This window comes from Plasmodium malariae (genome assembly GCF_900090045.1).
Source record: "Plasmodium malariae genome assembly, chromosome: 4".
NCBI classification, from domain to species: domain Eukaryota; phylum Apicomplexa; class Aconoidasida; order Haemosporida; family Plasmodiidae; genus Plasmodium; species Plasmodium malariae.
The window spans coordinates 303,462-330,301 of NC_041778.1; the positions used below are offsets into that span (position 1 = coordinate 303,462).

The following is a 26,840-nucleotide window of genomic DNA, read 5'->3' on the forward strand; positions in this document are numbered from 1 at the left end:
TTACCAAAAAAAACAATTAATAAAATAAAATAAAAATACGAAAGATATTACTGTCGAATTTTCCCTCCAGCAACACGTGACATATAACATACGCTATATAACATACGCTATATAACATACGCTATATGACATACGCTATATAACTTACGACGTATGAGTTACGACGTACGAGTTACGACATATGACAAATGACGTATTTATTTTTTAAACGGAAAGATGGAGATCCCCTTTGGTGTCAATAAATTGTACGCTTTGTGACAAAATATATTTTCAAAAAAAATAAAAGAGCGAGCGTGGAAAATCTGTCAAAGGTTGAACGTTTGATCTTTGCACTCCTCGCATGATTAAACCGTTGGAATTATTTAGTGGAAAATTTTACCGAGATATATTCTTATGTATACAATATTTTTTTTTTTTTCCCCCCCCCCTTTCCCTCTTCCCCTTTTTCTCAATCCACGGAAATGTCATAGTTTTTCCTTTATAATATACTTTTCAGTTTACCCTTTTACGAGTATCATTATTTAAATCCAAATGACATTCCTTTTGAATAAATTATGGAATTAGTTTTTCCTTTTTAAAAAGAAAATGAAGTCTTATGATAATTACTTAAATTAAAGAAAAAGCCCAAGAAACAAGGAAAAAAAAAGGAAAAAAAAAGGAAAAAAAAAGGAAAAAAAAAGAAGAAAAAGGAAGAAAAAGAAAAAGAAAAAAAAAAAAGACAATTGTCAGGGGGAGTAAACATATATATAACCTATGAGCAGTGAGAAAAAGGAAATTTAGGACTTTCCTTTAAAATGCTGCACTTTAAACACACATACATATATATGTACGTGCGTACATATGTACATATATATAGCCGTTCGTGACCTCTTAAAAAAGCCCTCAAACTTTAATTATGCTTGCGCAATTTTCTATCAAAATGACGTCGTTATTTAGGCACTTACGTGTGCACAAATGGACATATATATGCATATATATATGTGCCTGTGGGTACACGCGGAGGATGTTTATTGGCACACTGGGGAATATGAGGGAAAAATTATGTGCATACATGTAACAAATAAAGCGTACTTCTTTATTTTTATTATTTTTTTTTTTTACGCTATGCGATGTCACCCTATTAATTGCATGTCATGCAAATGGAAGTAAAAATTGCAGTGTGTCTTTCATTTTATTTCACTTAATTTTACCCATTTAAGAGGCATCAAGCGACATTTTTCCCCATTATGCAACATTTTACCTGATTATGCTACATTTTTACTTGATTATGCTACATTTTTACCTGACTAAGCAATATTATTACCTGACTAAGCAATATTATTACCTGACTAAGCAATATTATTACCTGACTAAGCAATAGTATTACCTGACTAAGCAGTATTATTACCTAACTATGCAGAATTTTTACCTGACTATATAGCATTTCACCTAATTGGGCAATATTTTATGTTGTGCTACAATTTATGCAATTGTGCAAGGCTCAGTCCTTCCCACTTCAACTCGTTACAGCGCTTCTTTTATTTCGTCTCTTCAAGTCCCTCTTTCCGTGTTACCTGATTCCTTTAAATTTGATTTTGATTAATAAAGCTTCATGTAAAAAGCTCCTATCACCTCCCACCACACACACGTGCCTATACCCATACTGCCCTAACGCAGACACTTACGTTTACCCATTCTCACTTTTTCCTCCCCCAAATGGTTTATCATATACTTTTCTGCTGTACAAAATGAAAGGCATAATTCCATTCTTAAAATTTTTACTCATAATTGTTGTAGCAGTTCAACATGTGCTACTATCGCTCAACATCAGCTCCAACAGAATCTTGCTATCATTAATAGACGGAATGTTAATAATTATTTTAATTTATTTTCTTATTAGATCCATAAATAATATTCAAATGTACATAATATATATATACAGCATTGTAACAAAGATAACAATCATATTTTTTGCGTCCTTTCCAAAATATATAAATAGTAAAAAAGAAGAAGATGTAACTGCTTCAATATATTATGAACAGTTTTCACGTAAAGTGGAGATAGTGACAATAGCTATATTAGTTACTATTGTTGTTTATATCCTTTTATTTTATATAACAAATTATAGCTTGTTAAATATACATACAATAAGTATAGAAAACATTTTATTTTTTCTTATTATTACACATGTGTCTATAGACTTTTTAGATGTATCTGATTTTTTCTGTTCTTCGTATTTTTATTTTTACCTATATTATTTCAGACTAAAAGAGGAGTCTACTTTATTTAAGGATACTAATTCGTTTGCATACTCTTCTATAGACTACAGTACCATAGTAAACTTTTACAGTATTTCAGTTAATGCATATGAAGTCATTTTCATTCTTTTCGGAGTCGTAATCTCTTTGAATATATCTCTGCATGCATACTCGTTGCCTAACTACTCGTACGAAGCAACATGGGGGAAAGGCGCAAAAGGGGTTGATGTAACACGGGCAGAAGTGAAACCGTCGGTGGGGCAAACATTAGAACAGGAAAAGAAAAAAAGTAAAGCGGAAAGGGGATGGAACAATAATATGTGGTATAATGAAGATAAGGAAGACGGAAGCAATGGAGAAGAAGAGAAATTCAAAGATAAAATGGTACAACTTAACGATGAAAATAGAAGCCTTTTAAAGAGTCACTCCACTACAAATAACATGTACACCTTTCCATCGTATCAGTTAAACTCGAAAGATAAGCAGCTAAGTTTGGCTAAAAGTTTCTACAAGGATGACAAACTAACACAGGGAGGGGGAAGCCTCGATAGGTCTTACAAGTCGATTAGAGCCTCTACTAGTAAAGGAAAAGTAACTCATCTGAGTGTAACAAATTACAACTATTATATAAATGAGGCAAGAAAAACAAAATATCATTCGAAGGTGGGGGGGGATGCTATGTCATGCCTCAAATACATTAGTATATACAGCTTCATATTCACAGATCTGATTTTTCTAGTTGCCAGACTCTTCAATTCTTTTGTCTTTTCGGTTGGATCATGTAGGGAAAAAGAGAAAAAATTATAAGATATATGAACTACAAGTAGAAGTCATATGAGCTACAAGTAGAAGTCATATGAGCTACAAGTAGAAGTCATATGAGCTACAAGTAGAAGCTATATGAGCTACGAGCAGAATAGATACGAGAAAAAATTAGGAAAATAAAATACAGTGTAATATAATATAAAGTAGTATAATATAATATGCCCGAGCAAATAGCTCCGACGTGTGCGAGTTAACACATGTAGGCCATCATTTTTCTTATTTCAGCGTCCTCCTTTTTTGTGATTAAAAATGTCTGCTTTATCATAATTCACGGTTCGCGCATATACAGAAAGTCGAAATTTCTTAACTGTAGAAGAAGTAAGAAAAGGAAAGAAAGAAGAGAGGAATTAACAAAAAAAAAGGAAATGGGAGTTAACCAAAGTGAGAAAGAAGAACGAAAAGGGAACTACAAAGACTCATATGAAAAGGAAAAAATACAAGATATAGAAGATAATCAAAAGGAAGGAATAAACAGCCTTTTCAGAAGCCGCAGGAGCAGTGCTCATTTAAAAGAGAGCTACTTCAATTTAGAATTAATAAGTAAAAGCATTTTTTCGAGTGAAATAAAAAATTTTGACGAAATTAAATATATGGATTATAAAAGAGTTACCAGTCTAAATTACGAAAAAATAAAAGCATACTTCTTCATTTTATATTTTAAATATAAAGGAATTAACATAAAAAAATATGCATCCTGTTATGTTGACAATATAGAACAAAATTCTTCTAAATTCTTTATCATATTTCTATTCTTCTTCTTATTAATATCTTTGAAAATAACAATTCTTGTAATCACATACACGTTTAATATTGAAGACGAATTTAAAAAAAGCCTTTACCAGTTAACATTTCTATACAATTTGACAGCATTAAAATCATGTTTTATACTTAAGATTTACTTTCTTATTATTATTTCTTATGTTGTGTCTTCCTTCTTTGTATATAGTTTCATATGTTCCATTTTTGATGCCTTCTTCATGTCTTTCTTGTATTTCTTCAATTTGGTTTCCTACTCTTTTATTCTTATCATAATATCACAGTACAACCCGTCCTACGATATATTTAGCTATTTCAACAGGAGTAAGAATTTTCCCATTGTTCTCTGTGTCTTTGTCTACCTGGTAACGTCAACAGACCTCAAAAAAGAGAGAGTGCAGTAGGAGCGAACACTCCTGCACGCAAATAAGAAGCAGTGAATGTATAGAAGTGGATATGAGTAAATAAATATATGTAAATTAATATATGCAAATTAATATATGCAAATTAATATATGCCAATAAATGTATGTAAATAAATGTATGTAAATAAATATTTGCAAAATAATAGACGTATCGTAAAAATGAACGAGGGGCTCATAACCCTGTGCATGCAAATATAACCTCCTATACACGCAAAAAAAAAAAAAAAAAAAAAAAAAGAATGAAATAAAACAACTAAACAGTAAAGCACTAGAACAATAGAACAACAGAAAAACAGAAAAACAGAAAAACAGAAAAACAGAACAACAGAAAAACAGAAAAACAGAAAAACAGAACAATAAAATAATCGTATGATGCTATAAAATACTGCCCCCTTTCCCGTAGGTGTACCTTTTCCTGAACGACACGTACATGTTCATCTACATGCTGCTCGGACGCAAGTACATAACATACAAGTATAGGATAAACACGAAGAAGAGAAAAAGAGACCTAGAAAATACCAACATTCAGAGGGAGGAAGTATACGTATCAGTATCAGTCATATCCTCGTTAGTAGTTAAACTAATCAAATATATGAAGGGACCACTTATATTAAATAAGCTAATAATTGGAAACAACTTCATAAAGAACACAAGACTAGACAACTATTTGTTTTTTTGTCATTTTAAAGAAATAACTGTTAAACTTATAATTTATTTTTCATGCTCTTTTTTATTACCTAGATATAATATTATAAAATTTTCTTTTATTCTGCAAATTTTTATAATAGACATATTTGTAGCTATTCTATATTTAATATTGTCAAAAGTGTACAGGAATACTGTTATGGATTGTGTCTTCGCCCAGGCAGCCTTCACTTGCTTGAATAGAGGTACAGGGGGAAAAAAAAAATTATAAAATAAGAGTAGCATATGCATATAAGTAGACGTGCGGACTGATATTCATACTGATAGACGTTCGGATTGATATGCATGCTGATAGACGTTCGGATTGATATGCATGCTGATGGACGTGCGGATTGATATGCATGCTGATGGACGTGCGGATTGATATGCATGCTGATAGACGTGCGGATTGATATGCATGCTGATAAATAGACGATTAATTGAGTGCATTTGCGCTAAGTTAACTACTACATTTTTGTATGTAGTAATTTTTTTGAGCCCAAAATAACAAATCGTACGAGAGCTCTGGAAAGAGACCCTCTCCCTCCCCATTTAACCCAGAGGGGAAAGACATGCCCTAATTTCCCCTTAAACGTCGTTATATATTACTTGTTAATGTTTTTCTTATCTTTTTAGGCGAAGATAATACCTTTGATTACCCAGATTATAACAAGAGTGAATATGGGGCATATTCCTATGACTACTTTGTTCTCTTTGATAACAGTTTGAATTATTTTTGACTCTACATTCTAGGATAAAACTTTTTATTGTGTGGGAAGCAGTAATGAGTATATATATGTGCATATATAAACGCACGTTTACATGCTTCAACAAATGCGCGTTTAAAATTTTTTCCGAAGTTTCCCCCTTCCCAAACAAACAAACACATGCACATGCACATGCACATGCACACTTGTCACATGCACTTATATTCCTCAATGATTTAAAAAAGTGCACATGACGCTTAAAATTTTTTAAAAAATTTTTTACAAAAATTTTGTACGAAAGAGAAAAAATGAATAAACAGATGGATAAATATACAAATGGATAGGTATACAGATGGATAGATACACAAATGGATAGGTATACAGATGGATAGATACACAAATGGATAGGTATACAGATGGATAGATACACAAATGGATAGGTATACAGATGGATAGATACACAAATGGATAGGTATACAGATGGATAGATATACAAATGGATAAATATATATACCAATAAATGTATATACCAATAAATGTATATACCAATAAATAGTCGAAATGGGATTAAAAATTGGAAAACGCACATGTGTAACGCACGTGTGAGCATGCATAATAGGAGGATGTATGTACCCACATGCTTGACAGCTCACATGTGAAAGACGTAGAAAATCATCTCCATGCAGCAATTTTCATTCTAGACATTTTTCTCTACATCCAATTGAGTCGACGTAACTGCTGAATCCTATACAACCGCTTCTATCACCGCTACTTTCAGCAGCTCAATTATTTATATCCATGTCCTGGAAATTTCCAAAAATTTCTTTAAACTTAATTCCTATAGGGGAATTAATTATCTCTATTTCCTTTTCCTTAATTAACAATTTCTGCTTTTTAATTTCGTCCTCCAATTCTTTTATTTTTTGTGTGTCTATTTGGGTGCAAAGTGGCACATCTGTCCCTGAGTCCAACTCTATAGTATTAATAATATTACCCCCCTCGCTAATTTGAATATTTTCTAAACCTTTATGTTCCATCTGTGTATCTATTTCTTTGGTTTCATTCTCATTATTCTCTTCCCTTTTTTCTTTATCTTGTTCATTATTTACGATGAATGAGTTTGGAAACAAGTAATTACTTAATACATCACTTGTCTCTTCATTCGTTGATTCTTTTTCCTCATGCATGGATTCAACTTGATCTCTTTTCGAAAAAGTTGATTCATTTATTTCGTTCATATGTTTCTTCAAAAGATCTTCAAAATTTTCTGATATTTTTTTTACATACTTTTTTTTACTCGGCTTTTTTTGTTCTCTTTGGCTAATCGTCCCTTCACCTTGCGCTATTTCCTCCCCATTGTTAGAAGTATTCGTTTGTTCCACATCATTAGAAGCATTTATTTGCTCTTCAATCTTTGACCCATTCATCTGTTGCTCATCATGAGATGAATTTACTTCCTCCCCTTCCGCTGAACCCAGCCCATTGTCGGACCCTTGCTCCCCCTCTGCAAGACTAGTTCTCCTCTGATTTCTTTGGCTGTTTTGCCTATATCGGCCGCTATTATCTTTTATCTTACAACCAAATAGCACTTTCTTATTTTTACTGTACCACTCGTATATAGTTTTCAAGTAATTTAGTCTATAAGACGAGATGGTGGATATGTGTATGTCACTTAGTTTATCACTTAGCAATTTATAGAAACAGAAACTCTTCCATATATCATTTTTACTTTTATCAGTAGTAGTATCATTTGTACAATATAATTTTAATATATCTTCAGTTGAAGGAGAATTATTTTTTATATCTTTTTTTATTTCTAAATACATATGTTGGACTTGAATGAAAAGTGCTTTTATTTTGTTTTTCGTCTCATCATTTAAATCTTTTTTGCTCAATAGATTTTGTAATTCTTCTGCCATTACTTTTTCATGTATGTCTAGTGAGTCTACATTTACTATTTTTTGCGAATTTTGTTTTTTTTCATCATTCTTGGTACTACCTATTTGATGTGATTCTTTTAAAATATTGTCCTGACTTGTTAATAAAATTTCAGGAAATACATTTATATTCTTCCCTCTGTAATTATATATATAATCACAAGGATCTTTTTCAATTAATATATCTTTAATGCTTCTTCTAACTTGAATTGGTTTTAGCTTCCCCCTCTTTCCCTTTGCATTTTCATCTTTTATCTGTGAACTATTTTTTTTTGTATTTATTTCTACTTTCATTTTTGTTTGTTTTATTTTCCCTTATTCATTCAGTATTTTCAAAAAAGTCTGCACACATTTGAGGAAGTAAGAGAATTGCACAGATGAGTTTTTTTTTTTTTTTTTTTTTTTTTTAATTTCTTCACAGAGAAGGGTAGCATATGTGTATACAATGCCGCTATAAACGTTTCATCTCCCGTGAACTACTACAGTTTGGCTATCCACCATTTGCTAGAAGAAATAATAATTTTCTGCGGCACAGAAATGCTAGCTATGTCTTTCTGTCTATGGAGAACAATTAATTCTTTAATTATGTGTTCTCGTAATTATTAAAAATGCCTCCCTTGAACATTCATACACATATGCATACATATATACACGTTTGTATATATGTATGTATGTGTGTATTTTCCTAAAACGTTAAGAACATTTTACTGTAGAATTCCTTTTAGTCAGTTATAGTGGACTCCTTTTTAATACTATAGGGCTGTTTATTCGAGTTTTTTTTTTTTTTTTTTTTTTTTTTTTTTTTTTTCACGCATTGACATTACTTTTCAGTTTTAAATTCATCGCATGATTGCGGCTTATGTAATCTTCCCCTTTCGTATTTTGCCATTCGGTCATTTGACCATTTTTCCGTTTGCATATGTAGCCATTTACCCACTTAATTTTTTCGAAGAAATCGTAAACTCATTTTGTAAATTGCACACATTAATAAATGTCATAAAAAAAGAAAAGGATGAATATGTCAGGCAAAAATTAGGAACGGATGAAAATTATTTGAAGAGAAAACATGCGCGTATACCCACATACACATAGGTATATATACATATATATATATATATATATATATATATATATATATATATATATATATATATATACATATAATACACGTATATATGTAATTACGTATATATTTATATTTGTGCGTAAATATCTCTCAGAGCAAAGTGGCGACAAAAAAGTTTGAAATGACTTTGGCTTTTTCTTATTTCTCTTCAAACAATTATATTTTTTTTTTCTCCTGTGTAAAAGTTCATGAAAGGATATAAACCCGTTTCAATGTAGCAGTGGTATGCCCACTTTATTATATCCTTTCTAAGTCTTTCTAATTTTACATAACTACATGGTATTTGCTTCACTAGGGTATACAGAGATAGTATATCCTTAACATTTTACTATATCAGCCATATAAGACAATTTTTTTTTGATTTACCACGTTCACAGAAATGTTATTAATAACCTCTTTTCTTTGTAATGCATTTGCACCATCGTACATATTTAAAGATAAATTTCGTGTAAGGATTTTTTTTTTTTTTTTTTTTTTTTCTTTTAATATAAATTCCTCTATTCAGTGTCTCAACTAATATGTTCTTTTTTTTTCTTTTTTTTTTAACTCAAATGTATGTATGTATGTATGTATGGGTGTGTGTATTGCTAGGCAATGAAATTGTTCTGAATTTGTTCTGAACATTCATAATTTTTTTTTTTTTTTTTGTTTGAACTTCGAAAAATTTTGTCCAAGCCATCAATTTGTTTTGTTCTACTTTTTTCTGCATCCTTGGACAAGGAGCATGAACGTGCGCTTGGGTTTTTATGCATATATGCAAGTATATTCGCATATACATATCCTCATATAAACATGCGGATGTGTATGTATATTGCGTACATACTTGCCCTTCTCGCTTCTTCTTTGGTAGCCGCATATATTTACCTGACCAAGGAATAACTTTTTTTTTTTTTTTTTTTCTTTCTTTCACTTTATACTTTTTGTTTTTTTGTTTTTTTGTTTTTTTGTTTTTCTGTTTTTTTGTTTTTTTGTTTTTTTGTTTTTTGATTTTTGCCTTTCACTTATATTATTATTGCTCTTTTGGGTATTTTATCCTTGCACAGATTGCACGTTCATCTTGTATATATATATATATATATATATATTTTTTTTTTTTTTTCTCTGTCCCTCATCCCCATAGTTGTATATTTACCTTTCCGAGAAATATTTCTTTTCTTTTTTCCATTTTTATCTATTTTTTTACCCCCTTTTTTTTGCTTTTTTTTTTCTAAAATGATTTACAAATTTTTGAACGGCTGGCGAATATCCTTTTTCTTCAATTTGACCACCTTCATAGTGCAGCAGTTAGGGTTGTACTACATCCTGTTCGATTACAACAAACTGATTTTAGTACTATGCGTATTTGATGTGTATATTTTTATTCATTTCTGTTTTAATAATTCTCAGTCCTTTGCGTCTGTAAAAGGAGGCACTTGTTGGTTATTGTATGTTTATTCAATATCCCTTAAAGTAATATTCATGTATTTTTTTGCTTTCAACGATGATGTATATTCAGAGGATACGAATAGAGATTATTATAACAAATGCGCAATATTTGCATTATTAAGTTTAAGCACTCTTATATACACTGCTTTATCTGTTAAGTCGTATAAACAACTATATCCAGATGAAGCGAGTATATCAAATGAAAAGATATTCCACAATAATTTAATTCTGCATGTAGTTATAGACTTATTTGACATATTTGAATTGTTATTTACTCTTGTGAAATTGTCTTATATTATTAAAAATACAAATTTCTGGATTAAAATAATTGGCGGGGTACTGATTTCGTTTTCTTTGTACTTAAATGCATATTCATTTCCTATCATTTCTATTGTTACCGAAAAAAATAGTAAAAATTTAGATCTAGGTGACATATACTTTTGTAAAAAGCACGCTGCTGTTATAGGAATTATTCTAGTTGATGTGCCTTTTATGATATTAAGATTATATTTTTTGGCTTTTTATTTTTCCAATGTGCATTTCCAGCCACTCTTAATTAAGAATATTTGCTTCATTCCGATAAAATACATTACCATAAAGCACTGTAACTTCGTATTCGAAAAGCTACGAAAAAATATAGACCATTCGGAGGATGCTGCTATTAGCGCGGGTATAAGAGGAGGGATTAGTAGCGTAATTAACAGTGGCAATAATGGCGGCATGAACAGGGGCAGCATAGATGGTAGTTTTGTTGGAAGCAATGCCACTAGAAATGGCAGTAATAATGACAATAACAGTAGTGGTGGTAATAGTAATAATTTTCCAAATGAGAACAATAACGAGTGTGCGAAGTCGGTGAACTCTCTAGTCCCTTACAGCATAAGGAATGGTAACCAGTCGAATTTTATGAACAGGTCATGTATTCATAAAAAAAAATCATTTTTATCGTTGAACGATATTTTAAATAATTCCATAGATCTTAGATCATTATATTCTTTAAAAAACGAAACGGAGATAGTATTACACGACGGTGGCAATAACATTATAAACGGAAGTAATAATACTAAAAAAAAGCTAACCTCCACAAGTAATGTAAAATTTGAAGATAGTACAAACATAGTGGATATTAGTAATCATTATAATGGAAATAAAACCTATTTAAGGGAATATTTCGAAATTATGCTAGAAAGTCAACTATTAAATCACCGTAAATTAAATATAAATAAAAACAAGATAGGAAAGAAATATATTATGAACAAGTTAATGTATACCAATGTTTCAAACAATGAACGATATCACTGTTATTTGGATGATAGTTTAAAAGTTACATACCTGAATCAAATACGTTTAATGATACCATATATTATATATTGCCTTGGGAAAATTGCTATGTCCATTGTTATATATTTTTTCTACACACATATAGATATACATGACTTGAAAATAATATTAACGCAACGTAATATGTATTTTAAATTATTTGAACATAATAATATAATTTTTGTTGTATCCTTTTCTATTATACTTGGGAATTCAATAATATCATTTTTTTCCTCTATTTTTTTATCTTCATTTGTCGAAGTTGTATTTTTCACCGTGTTCATTTTTGTGAAATGTGTGTCTGATTTTTTATTTTTATTCTTACTTGTACATAATAAAGTTTTTGAAATATGCTTAAAAAATATGAACCAGTCAGAAAAATATGCACCATATTTTTACTTAATTTTTGCAGTTATTCCATCATTCAAAATTATAAAAAATATTTACATATTTTTATGTTCTTTATCGGGAAGGCAATTCATAGGATATATTATTAGACCATTAATGAATGAAAAGAATAATAGTAAATTACCGAACTTTTTAAATATTAAAGAATATAACAATAATATATCACAGAATATTACTTATTTAAATGAAGAGTATAATTTATTTAATAATAATGAATTAAATTCAGAAAAATTTAATTTTAAAGGAGATTATAAAGGATTTATTTCAATTGCATCCCTTTTAATATATATAAATACAAAACATATGCATGGCTTATCCTCATTATCAATATTAATAATTGGAAATAATTTTATAAAAAATTTACGATTAAATTATCATTTAAGAAATACTCATCTCCTACTTATCAGTCTTACTACATTTATAAGATTTTCTTTACTCTTATTTATGTATATACATTATAAAGCTATTACAACTTCATATCAATATGTCATGTATTTTTATTACGCAATTATTTCAGTATTTCTTGTGGATGCTCTTTTTAAATGTTTTTATATGGTCATATCTCATAACTTAAGACTAATTACAGCCTATAATTTGGAACTCAAATCTATATATGAAGATATATACTTTAACAACAAATGGAAAAAAGAGAATGCCAAATATTGTTTGAAGCACTTGTACAAAAAGTATCAGATGAACCGTTTTTACTACAACAATATTCCCCTCTTTTCGTAGTTGGCGTAGTAGGGGGCCCACCTACCTTTATGCTTTTTCAGCCTGGGAGGGCGTGGTAGAGATACGTTAGTGAAGTGGGCACAAAAGCATGATTGTATGTATACGCATTTACATATGCTTATATGTGCGTGCTCAAGACTCGGCTGTGTCAAGCTCGCTCATGTTATGCATGAATACACATTAATACAGAGTACATTTGTCCGTAAAAACGATATGCACACATAGTATCTCTTCGTTTGCTCTATTAGAGGCATCCGCACTATTCGCTTTGACTTTTTCCACATTTTTCTCGCCGCGTGCAATTTGTCCATTACATTTTACCTCCTTACCCACTTTAACAGATTTTATGTCCATTTGATGGACTCCTATTTTTTTTTTTTTTTTTTAAACAACCATTTGAACTTTTTAAATAATTGCTATATGAATAGAATGACTTACTTTCATATCTTTATGAAGAGGTTTCCCACTGTTAGTCGGGAAGGCTGATGGAAGAAGAAAAAAAAAAAAAAAAAAAAAAATAGCCGAAGCTGATGTTGAGAAACGAAACAACGATTTACAGAATTATTGCTGGGAAAAGTGCGTTAATGTAGTGTATATCAAAAGGATTAAAAAAAAAAAAAAAATAAAAATAAAAAAAAAAAAAAAAAAAAAAAAATACTTTCATCAAAAACAAAATCATTTTTATCAAAAGAAAAAATCATTTTGAAAAAAAAAAAATATACTGTTATCAAAATTATTAACGTTAAAATAAAGAATGGATGGAACAAACGAAACACGCACAGGGAAGATGAAAAATGAGCAATCACAAACGCGGGCGCACACTGAGAGACTGCTCTCCACACGTATACATATAATACTTTTATGTACTTATGTGTGCACGGGTGCATATGCAAAGGTAAAGAAAAAAAGCCTTATCCGATCAGCTGCTGAATTAACTCCACCTTTTCTGTAATTTCTTTTTTAATTGCTTCGTATTGTTCATTGTTAGGGGGGTCTGCCTCTTGCTCTTCCACTTCTACGTCTGAGTGTTCCTTTATTCCCACCACGTCCTTTTCCCCTTCGATTTCAATGTTCTCCTGCATTCCCTCCGCCTTCACTTCAACTGGCTTTTCTTCCGTAAATATATTCCACGTGGAAATGGCCATATTGATTTTGTTAAAAGCATCATTTAGTAATGCATCATCTTTTGTCTTTAGTCTACTAATAATTTCATCCAACTTTTCGTTTAACGTGTTTAAGTAATGATAGCAATTTGTTTCTATACTACTTAGCTGTTCCAGTGGGAGTAGGTATTTTTCATAGGACTTTTCCGTTGACGTATGGTGTTTTTCATTTTCTTCGCTTTTTTCGTTGTAATCCTTATCAATATCAGTTTGTTTTACTCTTTCGCCTGTTTTATTTTTTTTTTTGTTCTCTTTTTTCTTGTTTTTCTCGTTTGTCTCGTTCGTCTCGTTCGTCTCGTTCGTCTCGTTCGTCTCGTTCGTCTCGTTCGTCTCGTTTGCCTCGTTTGCCCCGTTTGCCCCAATTTCCTCATTTGTACATTTTATCTCTTTCTTTTTTGCAGATTTTTCATTTTTTTCTCTTTTTTGCTTCCCCTGGTTGCTTTTTTTCTGTTTCACCGCTTCTTTCTGTTTTGTCATCTCCTCTTCTTCCCTTGCCTCCGGAATAACCCTGATACTATCATCCCGTTGAAGTCCAGGTCGTCCTCCACCCTCCATCATTTCATACTGTTGGCTTGAATTTCCCTTCAACGCACTTTGTTGCTTTTCCCGTATCATAATTTGTTCTAACTGCTCTTTTAATTTTTTATTTTCCTCTGTTAAGCTAGTAATATTGGCAGAAGCTTTTTTATTGGTGCTTCCTAATATATTATATTTTTCGGCCAATTCGATTATTTCACGTTTGTTAGATTCCACCTCTGCTTGTAACTCCTTTATTATTACTTCTTTTTCTTTCAGTTTCTCATCCATACGTATTGCATTGTCATTGTTCATAAAATCCGAAGTGATATCTGCGATTGTGCTAGTAGTAGCATTAGTAGTAGTACTTGCTCTGTTCCTTTCCCTTTTAGCCTTTTTTAACTTTTCTTCACACTCATTTATTAAATTTTCCATTTCTTTATTTTGATTTTGCATTTTTTCATCATATTCTTGTATGATCATCTTCATTTCTTCCTCTCTTTGTTTTAGTAAATTATTATATTCGTCAATTCTATTCTGCAGGTGCTTCTCATTTTCGTTTCGTATCATTTGAGACTGTAAGCTAATTTCACATGCATTTTTCATTTTTTTTATTTCATTTTTATTCTCCTCCCGTATTTCGAAAATGGTTTCTGTATACTTATCTCTTAAGGTCCTAATCTTCTCCTGGCACTCACTCTTTTCTAACTCAATCTTTTTGTTACATTCTTCTACCACTCGTTTGTTCTCGTCATTTAGAGTCTTTATCTTCTCCTGAAATTCGCTTCTTTCTAACTCGACCTTTTTGTTACACTCTTCTACGATGCGCACCATTTCTTGATCAAATTTTTTTTTTAACACTCTCTCTTTTTCACAATACTCCTCATATTTCATCTCATCTGAAATTTGTTCACTGTTCTTCAATGCCTCAATAATATTTTCCTTTTCCTTAATTTTCATTTCCGACTCTTTTAATAAAAAAGACAAATCCATGTTTTTTCTTTTTTCCTCTTCTTTTACAGCCTCTTCTTGACCAAGTTTCTTCCTAACACATTCGAGGTCTTTATTCAATTCGTTAATTTGTAGATGATAAGTATCGTTCATTTTCGTTAGGGTAGTCAACTTTTCGTTTAACTGGTTTATCTGCTCTGTTGTGTTTATCTTTTCATCTATTTTGTTTTGTATATTTACTAAATCTTGTTTCATACTTTCTATATGCTTTTCTTTTTCTAACAATGTTTTTTCTAAATGTAGTAGTATTTTATTCTTTTCATTTTTATATATTTCCATTTCTTTATGTACACTTCTACTTTCTAGTTCACCCTTTATCAGTTGACACTTTAGTTTTCTTACTTGATCATATAAATTTTTATTTTCTTCCTTTAACTGTCGTAATTCTGTTATATTATTTTTTATCATATGCCTTTTTTCACATAATTTAATATTATTAATTTCTTTTTTTTTCAATAAATCATTCTCTACATTTGTTAAGAAATTTATTTTTTTTTCTTTATTTTTTATAAACGAGTCTCTTCTTTTTATCTCTTCATTTAATTTTTCATTTTTATCTGTACATACTTTTAATTTGACTTCCAACTTTTTTATAGTATTAACATTATTATCTAATTGCTTACTTCTAACCACTAACTCTTCCTTTAAGGATATATAATTCCTCTTTAGTATAATGAACTTATCACTTCTACTTTTTAATTCTTCCTTATATTTATCTCTACAATGATTCAAGTGTCGAACAACATCATTATACTTGTTTATCGATTCGTTTAGTTTATTATTTATATCATATATAGTACTACTCAATGTTTGTATTTTTAATTTCATGACTTTTTTTTGTCTATCTATTTTGTCTAGTTCATTTTGTAAAGTTCTATTTTTCATTTTCATAATTTTTAACTCCTTTTCAATTTCCTCCTTTTCTTTTTCTAGCCTTTTCATATTATTACTTGCTGCATTCATTTGATCTACACATCTTTCCAGCTCATGATTGATTTCATTCAAGTTGTTTACTAATTCGTTATTTCTCTTTTTCTCTTCTTTTATGCTTCTACTATTCATCTCATTGTTTCTTTCAAAATGTACATTGTTCTCTTCTATAAATATCTTCAACTTGTTCATTTCCTTTATTAACGTTTGTTCCTTCTTTTGTAAATCTTTTATTTTGTAAAGATGGTATCTATTTCTTTTCCTCAAGTCTTGTATTTCTTTCTCATCCTTATCTAGTTTATCCTTTAATTCAAAAATTTTTTTTTCATCATTTTCTTTTTCATTACATATCTTTAAGTTGGTCCTCTCTAATATTTCTAGTCTATCAATCTTTAGTTTCATTTCTTCATAACTTTTGCACTTCCTCAAGAGCTCATTCTTTAGCATATTTGTTTCGTTTTTCGTGCATTCCAACTCTCTCACCTTTTCCTGCAACGAAGAAGAGCAAAGTGTGTGTGTATGTGGAGATAGAAGCACGAGGATAGCTCCGCATGCTCACTTATGCATGCATAAGTGATCGCATGTGAAAGTATGTACATAAATGCACACACGAGAACTAAACGTAATGCAAACTAGTGAATGCATCTTGTTCCAGGCTAATGATAATGCATATAAGAGAAAGTGAGGGGTAGAATATACCCCTCCTCCATATATGTAGATTTTTTCAATGTCGACTCCCCCATACAGGGTTCCCTATGTAGACCCCCCTACTCAGGTATTACCTCTAAACTTCTTTTCATACCGACCAGTTTTCTCACGGAAGACGAGATAACGTCTATGTACAATTCGGTTTGAACGAATACATGTTCATTGTCCAAGTCTAGCTTGTTAACTATTTGATCATTTAACACATTGTACTCATCATTATTTTTTAAATATATTATAATTCCATAAATTTTTTCGGTAAAATTGCTAAGTATATATTCTTTATTTTTTGAAAAATTTAAAAAAGATTTCATATGTTTTAGCTTAAGTTTTAAATCATTGTTCATATCAGATAAACTATTTTTTTCATCATTTAATAATTTATTTTTTATATGAACTTGATTATTTATACCTTTAAATTTTTCTAATTCTAATTTTAGTTCATTTAATTCTTCTACCTTTTTTACTTTTTCATTCTTAAAAATACTTATGTGCATTTCAAAACTTCTTATTTTATTTCTGTAATCATTATTTTTTTCTATTTCTTCCTTTAACTTCTGTTTGCAATAGTTCAATTCGCAGTCTAGTTGTACCTTACCCATCTTGTACATCTCCAGGTTCTTTTTATACTCCCTTATCAAGTTTTTCTCCTTATCAGCTTCGTTATTAGTGCTCCGTTTATCTTCATTACTACTACTACTACTACTACTACTATTATTATTATTATTATTATTATTATTATTATTATTATTATTATTATTATTATTATTATTATTATTATTATTATTATTATTATATTATTATTATTATTATTATTATTATTATTATTATTATTATTATTATTATTATTATTATTATTATTATTATTACTATCACTACTGCTTCCCTCTGTGTTACGTTTTTCCTCTTCATTTTGTGCAATTTCTTGACCAGTAAGCTTCCCACCATTTTTTATGTTCCAGCCTCCCTTGTAGTTATCTACCCCTAAACATGCCCTACCATCGTTACTCATCCCTTTGGACGGAAATTCCTATATATATATATATATATATATATATATATATATATATATAAATCATATATAGACGTTATTTCGATGTTCGTTTATCTTATGAAAAACAAATATTTTATCATAATAAACACATCTAACTAAACATAAAACAAATGTTGACTTTCGGAAAGGAAATGAACATGTATTCATCAAAGAGCGCATCAAGTTTGTAATGCATAATTCGAAGCAAAGACCATGCAAGTTGGTACTACTTCCATTCTTTCCAGTTAGCATTTACCTTAATTGCTGCGTCATTGTTGGACACATTGGCAAAGACTAAAAATTGTAACTCTATTTCTTTTATTTTATTATGAATATTTTTCTCTAATTCACTTTTTTTCACATAGAGACTATTCAACTTTATGTGAATACTCCTAAGTTTTAATGTCAAACAGGAGTTCAAATTCTTTTGTTTTATCAACTCGTTTTTCAACTGATCGAACTGTTAAAAAGAGAAATGAAAAAAAAAAATTTTTTTTTTCCAAAATTATATGACCATACAAGAATTATTATGAACACATGCATGTATTTTCAGGTGCAAAAGTGGATGCCAAAATGAAGATAACGTGTGGCCCTTCAAAGGTGCCATTATAGGAGCGTACTAATGAAATGTACACATATGTACAAACATTGGATGAACGTATATAGGGTTCACATATATAGCATGCATGCATACTATATGCATGCATATACTATGCACATATGTACATACGCGCGAAATAAATTGTTGTGGTGTACCGTTTTATCATTGTAGGTGCTATCTGACTTGTGAGTCTCCCCTTGACTAATATTCGGACTCTGAGAAAAGGGCACTCACGATGTAGTCATTTTAGGAAAAACAGGCATATGTACATATGTATATATATATATATATATATATACTGCCCGCGTGCATACATGTGTACGCTGCGTGGGTATATGCAGATTGCTACATACACACAGGCAAACGTATTACAAAAAAAGAAATAAAAAAAAATAAAAAAATTATTACATTATTATTATTTAATGCATGCAATTCTAATTCCCTCAACGAGTTCTTTATGTTATTTAAGTCAGACAGAGAATTATCCTTATTTAGTAAATTTTCTATGCTTTTTTTCAAGTCTTCAATTTTTTCTAAATAAAAGTTGAAAATGCATAGTGAAGATGTAATAAAGATAAAGATCAGAGTGGGAAAACATAAAACCCGCTACTATATAAATTCGTTTAGGTAATTTTGAATATGCTTCGAATTCCCTGAAATGATCGCACATCATGAGTATCACTTACACAAATGTAATACTACGTATGCACACATACATATATGTATACATTTCTAAAGCTTCTAAACATGCAAAACTACTAGCAGTACATGAAATGAAAATTTAAGAAGATCTTACTTTTGTTAAGTAGAAGATTATTCTTGTCGCCTGTAGAATTCTAAGTAAAAAAAAAAAAAATTTAGCTAAAATTTTTCAAAAAAAAAGAAGCAGTGTAGTTTAGCAATATTTAGTAATCGAGATAACAAAAACTCAAATTTGTTTTCTCCTTTTATCTCCTAATTTTTTTTTTTTTTTTTTTTTTCTAATATACCGAGTAAGGTTCCCCTTCATCCTCCGTGAATTTTATCATATTTTAAGGTTGCATTTCAAAAAAAAAAAAAAAAAGAAAAATGTTAAAAACTCAAATTTATTACAATAAAAGTATATGCATATGAAATATATAATTAAATCTATGTATTACAAGAATATTCATATTTTTAAATACAAATATATATTCTTTTTGTTTTTTCTTCCTAAAGCGCCTTAACCTATAAAATTTCTACGCCATCTTGAGAACTGTTCTAACGTTGCTGCTCAGTTGCAAATACGCGCATAATATTGTTTATGTACATATAGAGTACATAAATGTACATATATACATAAATATACGTATATATACATAAATATACGTATATAAACATAAATGTACATTTAATTAAAATTTTCGATATACAAATATATGTTAATTTTAAATAACGCATTAGCTTAACAACGGGGGTAGAAATATTTTAGAACAAATTTATCTTTAAATTTTTCATTTCTTGCTTCTTTTATTTTTTAATTTTTTAATTTTTATATTTTGCTTCCTTTATTATTTCATTCTTTACTTCTTATATTTTTTCGTTTTTTAAAATTTGAATTTAGCCCATGCAGTAATTCTTTCTCCTGATTTTTTTCTTTTTTTTATTATGTTCTTTTCTTCTTGTTCTAAGAATTTTTCGAACCATTTTGTTGTTCATATTTTTTTATAAAAGTTAAATGAACTTTAAAATAATGCAACTGTTTAACCTTTTTTTTTTTTTTTTTTTTTTTTTTTTGTTGTTGTTGTTGTTGTTAAAACTATTGATATAATATTAAAAATTTAATATAATTTAAAAAAAAAAAAGTAGTTTATCTTGGGTATATAAAAACCTAAAATGCGCGTGGGGATCTGACACTATATATGCATATAAATACATACGTATATGGTGCGTATACAACGCATGTATAATATATTAACGAGTTTATAATACAGATAACATACGCACTTAAATATATGTGCTCATATTCATGTAACTGGCTTTTTCTTAATATAAAAATAATGCATTATAAAATTAAAAAAGGAATCTAATTTGGTATTTTTTTCAAATGGTACTATTTAAAAGAAAAAAAATAATAAAATAAAATAAAATAAATAAATGCAAAATAGGCATAAAATTGCTATAAAATATACATAAAAAGGTTTTTGCATATATACATATATATGTATATATATATGGAAAGAAAATAGGATATTATTACAGAATAACATAAATAATACGCAAACAATAAAAAGCGTTGTTCATGCTGCTATAATAATAAATGAGCCTACACAAAGCTAAGCAAAAAATAAAAAAAAATTATATGACAGCATGTAAGTATATATGCACGTATGTATATTTACGTACCTATATATATATATATATATATATATATATATATATATATATATATATATATTTATATATACATTTACGTACATTTATACACGTATGTATACACACCTATACACATACATATGTTACATTTTTATTTCGAAAATTTTGGGGGACTGTAAAATGGAAAAAAAAAAAAAAATAAAGTTTATATAATATTAACAAACAAATTAATAAATAATGCCGCTGTTGAATTAATAAAAACAGCATAACACAAATTCGGTATAAAATAATTTTTCCTTTTTTTTCAATACAAATAAGAAAAATAACAAAAAAAAAAAAAAAAAAAAAAAAAAAAAAAATAGTTAATATCTATGATGAAGGGACACACAAACACGCAAACTCACAAGCACACAAACACACAAACACACAAACACACAAACGCACAAACACACAAAAACACACACACGTATGTACCTATACATACATATATATACGTATATATACGTATATATACGTATATATATGTGTGCACTTTTATATGTATGCGTCTGCTGCGTGTGTGCACATGCGCTGACTTGTTCAGGCAAATTTTCCCCTCATGATGCGTTTTTAGAAGGTCAGTATATCGTTTTGGTCCGAATTTTCTGAAAGGGTCAGGTATTTTTGTCTTTGAGCATTTGAATGGTTAAAATACCTCGAATTATTACTATTATTATTAATATTATTATTTATATTATTTATATTATTCATATTATTTATATTATTCATATTATTTATATTATTCATATTATTTATATTATTTATATTATTTATATTACTTACATTATTCATGTTATTTTTATTATTTATATTATTAACACCAATATTGTTGGCATTTCTATTACTTCCAGTTAGGGGAGACGTTTCATCATAAGAAAAATCAAAAAGAGAATTATTAACACTTGTTGAAACTTCACTTATTTTATTTGCAGTTTCTATATGGAATTCATTAAAAAATAAATTATTTTCAGGAATCATATATTTATTATTCCTTTCATTATATGCAATTTCCGTATCATTGTAACTTAACGTATCCTTATTTGAATATAATAAAATTAAAAGGACTTGCAATAAACTTAATATAAAACCACATAAATTTGGTATAATCAAAAACCCATCTTTTAATGTAAAACCATACGTTAGCCATAAAAAGGAGCAAACTAAACTGCCTATAGCTATTTCCACTGGAATTAATGATGAATTTTTTTTTTTTATAACAATTTGTATATATGATAAAGGTGCTCCAAAATTAATAATACTTGAAACAAAAGCTATGAAACCAACAAATATTTCATACTGTTCAAATGTTAATACATATAAAAATGCATACAATAAAAAACATATAAACCCGCACGTCTTATAGTATGAATATAATTTCTGCTTTAACCACATATTTTTACAATTCTTATGATATATAACAGAATAAAATATACCTAATATTAGTCCAACTAAATTAGGAAAAACTATTGCCGAATTATTCAATAACATTCCATATACTAACCATAAAAAGGAAGAAAATAATAAAACCACATATGGCAATCCGTCCAATTCATCTGTTGTTCTTTTTTTTATTATCTTATATATGGATGGAAATAATATAAGCTGCATAAATATAGATGACGCTATTGATAATATTTTCAAAAAATTTAATCCTGAGCTCTTCTGCTCCTCGTTCTTGTTGTTCATTTCGTCGTATATTTTTTTACTCGTCAAATCGATGTATTCATTCGGCGCTCCGCCTCCACTGCTGCTGTTGCTGCTGTTGTTGCTGCTGTTGTTGCTGCTGTTGCTGCTGTTGTTGTTGCTGCTGTTGTTGTTGCTATTGCTGTTACTATTGCTGTTACTATTGCTGTTACTATTGCTGTTACTATTGCTGTTACTATTGCTGTTACTATTGCTGTTACTATTGTTGTTACTATTGCTGTTATTACTGTTGTCATTACTTATGCCAACTCCGCTGTTTCCACTGCTGCTATTATTGCCTACGACGCCATTACTCTGTGACATATTTTCACTACTTTGTCCACTTGGGTTATCTGCCTTTTTTTTTGTTTCTTCTTTTATTTCTTCCTTTTTCGGTGTTATATCTTTAACTACAGAATGTTCCACGTCCTTTGATCCCACCGATGCTGCTACATTTTCACGGGAAGAACCATTCGTTGCCTTATTATCGCCTCCATCCCCTTTATTGTTTGCATTTTCTTTGTTATTTGATGATTTTTCCGTATTATTTTCTAAAAAGGATGTGTGGGGAAGACTACTACCACTACTACTACTGCCGATTCCACTACTACTACTTCCGATTCCACTACTACTACTGCCGATTCCACTACTACTACTTCCGATTCCACTACTACTACTTCCACTTGCACTACTACTACTACTTTCACTTCCTACGTTTCCCCCCATGCTTACTTTATTGCTATATTCCCTAGAATTATCCGTTTCCTCTATTTTTTTTTCATTCCCCTGTACCTCTTCTTTTTTCACTTCTTTACTTTCGGGGGTATCCCTTTTTTCTACTCCCTGTTCATCATTTTTCAAAACTTCACCCTTAAAATTTGAACGATGTTCTACATTCTTATTTTCCTTTCCTCCAACATTTAAAATGTTTTTTGTACTAGTAACCCCTTCACAAGATACTTTCACATAACAGCAAAGCAAAAACACTATGACAATTTGTAATAATATCCTTTTCATAATACCCATTTCATTTTTTATTTTTTTAAAATTTCCGACCCTCTAACAGTGTAGAAGTTGTGTTGTAATTTCTTTTAAAAAAATAAAATAAAATAAAATAAAAACGATATAATTAATAAAACCAATAAAATCAATCAAATCAACAAAAATCAATCAAATCAATCAAATCAACAAAAAATAATAAAATCAATCAAATCAACAACAACCAATCAAATCAATCAAATCAACAAAAACCAATCAAATCAATCAAATCAACAAAAACCAATCAAATCAATCAAATCAACAAAAACCAATCAAATCAATCAAATCAACAAAACCAATCAAATCAATCAAATCAACAAAAACCAATCAAATCAATCAAATCAACAAAAACCAATAAAACCAAATGCTCAAGATGAAGGGGTGATTAATAGAATAATGTTGAAGAAAAAGAAAAATTAAACGATAAAAAAAAGATTACTGGTACATATCAGCAATTTTGGGACTATGCTAGTTTACCTGTTCAAAATTTAATATCCCTTTCTATATATATATATATATATATACAAAAAGATTTAAAAAAAAAAAAAAAAACAAATTATACATTAAAAGGTCAACAAAAAAAAGTATATATATATACATATATATGTATATATATGTACATATTATACGTATATAAAAACGCAAGAATTCTTTTCTAGCAAATTAAAAATTTTATTTTGAAGAATACAAAATAAAATGGTAACGAAAAAGGGCCATAAAATTGTTATAAATAAACAAGCTAAAATATATTAATGTGACATAGGGAAGAAATGATGAATGTTTATACATTTCGAATGAATTTAAAAATTATGTACAAATGAAACGTATATATATGTACATGTATATATATATTATATATATATATATATATATTTTTAGTATAGAAGATTAAAAAAAAAAAAAAAAAATCTACATAGGAACTCAATTCTTTTTTCTCTCAAAGTTTTTCATTGAATAAATTACATGTGTAATTGATAGGGATTAATAGTTAAATATACTTTTTTATTTTCAAAATAAATTGTACTTTCACGTTATTGTATACATATAATGCATATTTATATGTATATAAATAATGGTAAAACGTAGCAGGGCAAACAAACATCGAATTATGTATTTATTCCTATTAAAAACGATGAAAAATAAAAAAATACGTGAGGAACCAACAGTGTAATCTTTGTAAAATAGGCCTTGTGTTCTTTTCTTTCAAACGCAAACATAAATTAACAAACAAATATGGAAATTCGCATATAGTTTAAGTATACATATACATATACATATATATATATATATATATATATATATATATATATATATATATATATATATATATATATATTTATGTATGTACAAACGTAGGCTAAAAATAAGGGGTGACTCGCTTCAAAATTAGCAAAGGGAGTTATGTATTTAATTTTTCTAAAAGCTCTTCCTATTCTGTGAAGAAAAATAGGGGAAAATAACTGCTAAACGAAAAATTCAAATAAAAAACGGTAATCGTGTATATATATAAATATATATATATATACGAATATACGTGTATTATATATATATATATATATACGAACATACGTGTATTATATATATATATATATTATATGTGTATATATGCGTATTATGATATTTTACTAAAGAATGAAAACTTGATAAAAAGAAAGTAATTTAATGTGCCCATATTTTTTCAACTTTAAAATTAGTTAATTCGATATGCAGCAATTATTGTTCTTTATTTTGATATAATTTTTTTTTTTTCTTTTTGAAGATAGTTTTATAAAAAGGTTAACAAAAAAAAAAAAAAAAAAAAATGCACATAGCTTTATTTGCTATGTATTATTATAAAAAAAAATGAAAGTGTTAATATATGTTCATGTAAATTATGAATAGGCAAGGAAATTATGTATACGTATATGTAATATGTACGTATGTATACTTACATGTAAGAAATATATATATTGTGTTCATGAATATATAAGGACAATATTTTGTTTTCCACCATATTGTAAAAACAGTACTGTACTCATATTTTTCTTCTTTTGTATATAAAGAACTGATATAATGAACAACGTTATTTTTACCTTTACAGCACATTATTTTTATATGTTATATGTATATACATGATGTATTGCAAATTTTCCTTTTTTTTCTTATTTTTTTAATTATGTCTATTAATGAAGGTGTACATTCAAAAGGTTAACTGTTCATAATTTTTTCTTTTTCAAAAAATGGAAAAATTACATGCACTGATGTAGTATTATATGAATGAGATTATTTTATTTTATTATTTTTTTTTTTTTTTCCCACATTTCCTTGGGTATATGAAATTATTTATTACCTGTTCATAATTAAGCTGAAAAAGTCATAACTTTATTTTCTGCGAAAGTATGCAAAGAAATGAGAAAAAATGCGAAAAAAATGCTATAAAAAACAAAAAAAAAGGTAGTAAAATGAAAAGAAGCAAAAGTGAAGCAAAGGTGAAGCAAAGGTGAACAAAGGTGAACAAAGGTGAAGCAAAACTGAATGAGAGCTATTCTGTGTAGCAGTTTTTCCCTTCATTTCCGACCCCTTTAAAGATTGCAGAAAAATACATGTTATCTTCTTTCGTATATGCATCATGTTTATGTGATAATTTCCCTTTTTTCGATGCTACAATTTTTTTTTTTTTTTTCCCTGCTTTTTTATTTTTGTAATTTCCCACACACACCGTTAATGCTTAATAGCGTAATAAGGGAAGAAACACAAAATATTTCAGTCATAAAATCTAGTTGAAAAAATTGCGTAAGCAAATATATATATATGTTTTATTCTTGCGGTGTTGTTATAACTCTTAGCATGGTAGAAAAATAGGTTATACATTTATGCATATTACCAATCAGAGTTTTATATCAGAATGAAGAATAAAATTGCACGGAAGGGAGGGGTAAAACGTTCGTGTAAAAACGAAAAAGGAAAAAGCGAAAAAATGAAAAAATGAAAAAATGAAAGAATAAATAACGAAATAACGAAATAACGAAACCAAAGAATAAGACAACTGAGACAAGTTCATGCGGTGACGTCAAAGTATTAGGCGAAAGTAAATTAAACGTAAAAGAACAAATTACGCATAAAAATACAAAAAGAGAATGAATTAATATCATTTACAAAACAGCAAAGCATAAAGAGTGTATTTTTACAAAATAAACGAACGGCACGCAATATTTTTTTAAAGG

General features: G+C 28.7%; 5 protein-coding genes across 5 annotated transcripts; 2 read left to right on the forward strand and 3 right to left on the reverse strand.

The window, feature by feature from the left end:
• Positions 1-1,727: 1,727 nt before the first annotated feature.
• PmUG01_04015400 (conserved Plasmodium protein, unknown function) lies at positions 1,728-5,666 on the forward strand (the record flags this gene model as incomplete). The annotated part of the gene is made up of 4 exons (XM_029003147.1): positions 1,728-3,018; positions 3,288-4,183; positions 4,646-5,132; positions 5,563-5,666. 4 exons carry the CDS (start codon positions 1,728-1,730, stop codon positions 5,664-5,666), a joined length of 2,778 nt encoding a protein of 925 aa, XP_028859609.1.
• A 749-nt stretch (positions 5,667-6,415) lies between these two features.
• Positions 6,416-7,864, reverse strand: PmUG01_04015500 (conserved Plasmodium protein, unknown function; the record flags this gene model as incomplete). The annotated part of the gene is made up of 1 exon (XM_029003148.1): positions 6,416-7,864. The coding sequence occupies one exon, from the start codon at positions 7,862-7,864 to the stop codon at positions 6,416-6,418; it is 1,449 nt and encodes a 482-aa protein (XP_028859610.1).
• Positions 7,865-9,908: 2,044 nt separating this feature from the next.
• PmUG01_04015600 (conserved Plasmodium protein, unknown function) lies at positions 9,909-12,584 on the forward strand (the record flags this gene model as incomplete). The annotated part of the gene is made up of 1 exon (XM_029003149.1): positions 9,909-12,584. One exon carries the CDS (start codon positions 9,909-9,911, stop codon positions 12,582-12,584), a length of 2,676 nt encoding a protein of 891 aa, XP_028859611.1.
• A 911-nt stretch (positions 12,585-13,495) lies between these two features.
• On the reverse strand, positions 13,496-19,571 carry ATG11 (autophagy-related protein 11, putative; the record flags this gene model as incomplete). The annotated part of the gene is made up of 7 exons (XM_029003150.1): positions 13,496-16,693; positions 16,987-17,599; positions 18,173-18,402; positions 18,669-18,758; positions 18,952-19,076; positions 19,340-19,379; positions 19,533-19,571. 7 exons carry the CDS (start codon positions 19,569-19,571, stop codon positions 13,496-13,498), a joined length of 4,335 nt encoding a protein of 1,444 aa, XP_028859612.1.
• A 1,915-nt stretch (positions 19,572-21,486) lies between these two features.
• Positions 21,487-23,625, reverse strand: PmUG01_04015800 (MtN3-like protein, putative; the record flags this gene model as incomplete). The annotated part of the gene is made up of 1 exon (XM_029003151.1): positions 21,487-23,625. The coding sequence occupies one exon, from the start codon at positions 23,623-23,625 to the stop codon at positions 21,487-21,489; it is 2,139 nt and encodes a 712-aa protein (XP_028859613.1).
• Between the last annotated feature and the right edge of the window lie 3,215 nt (positions 23,626-26,840).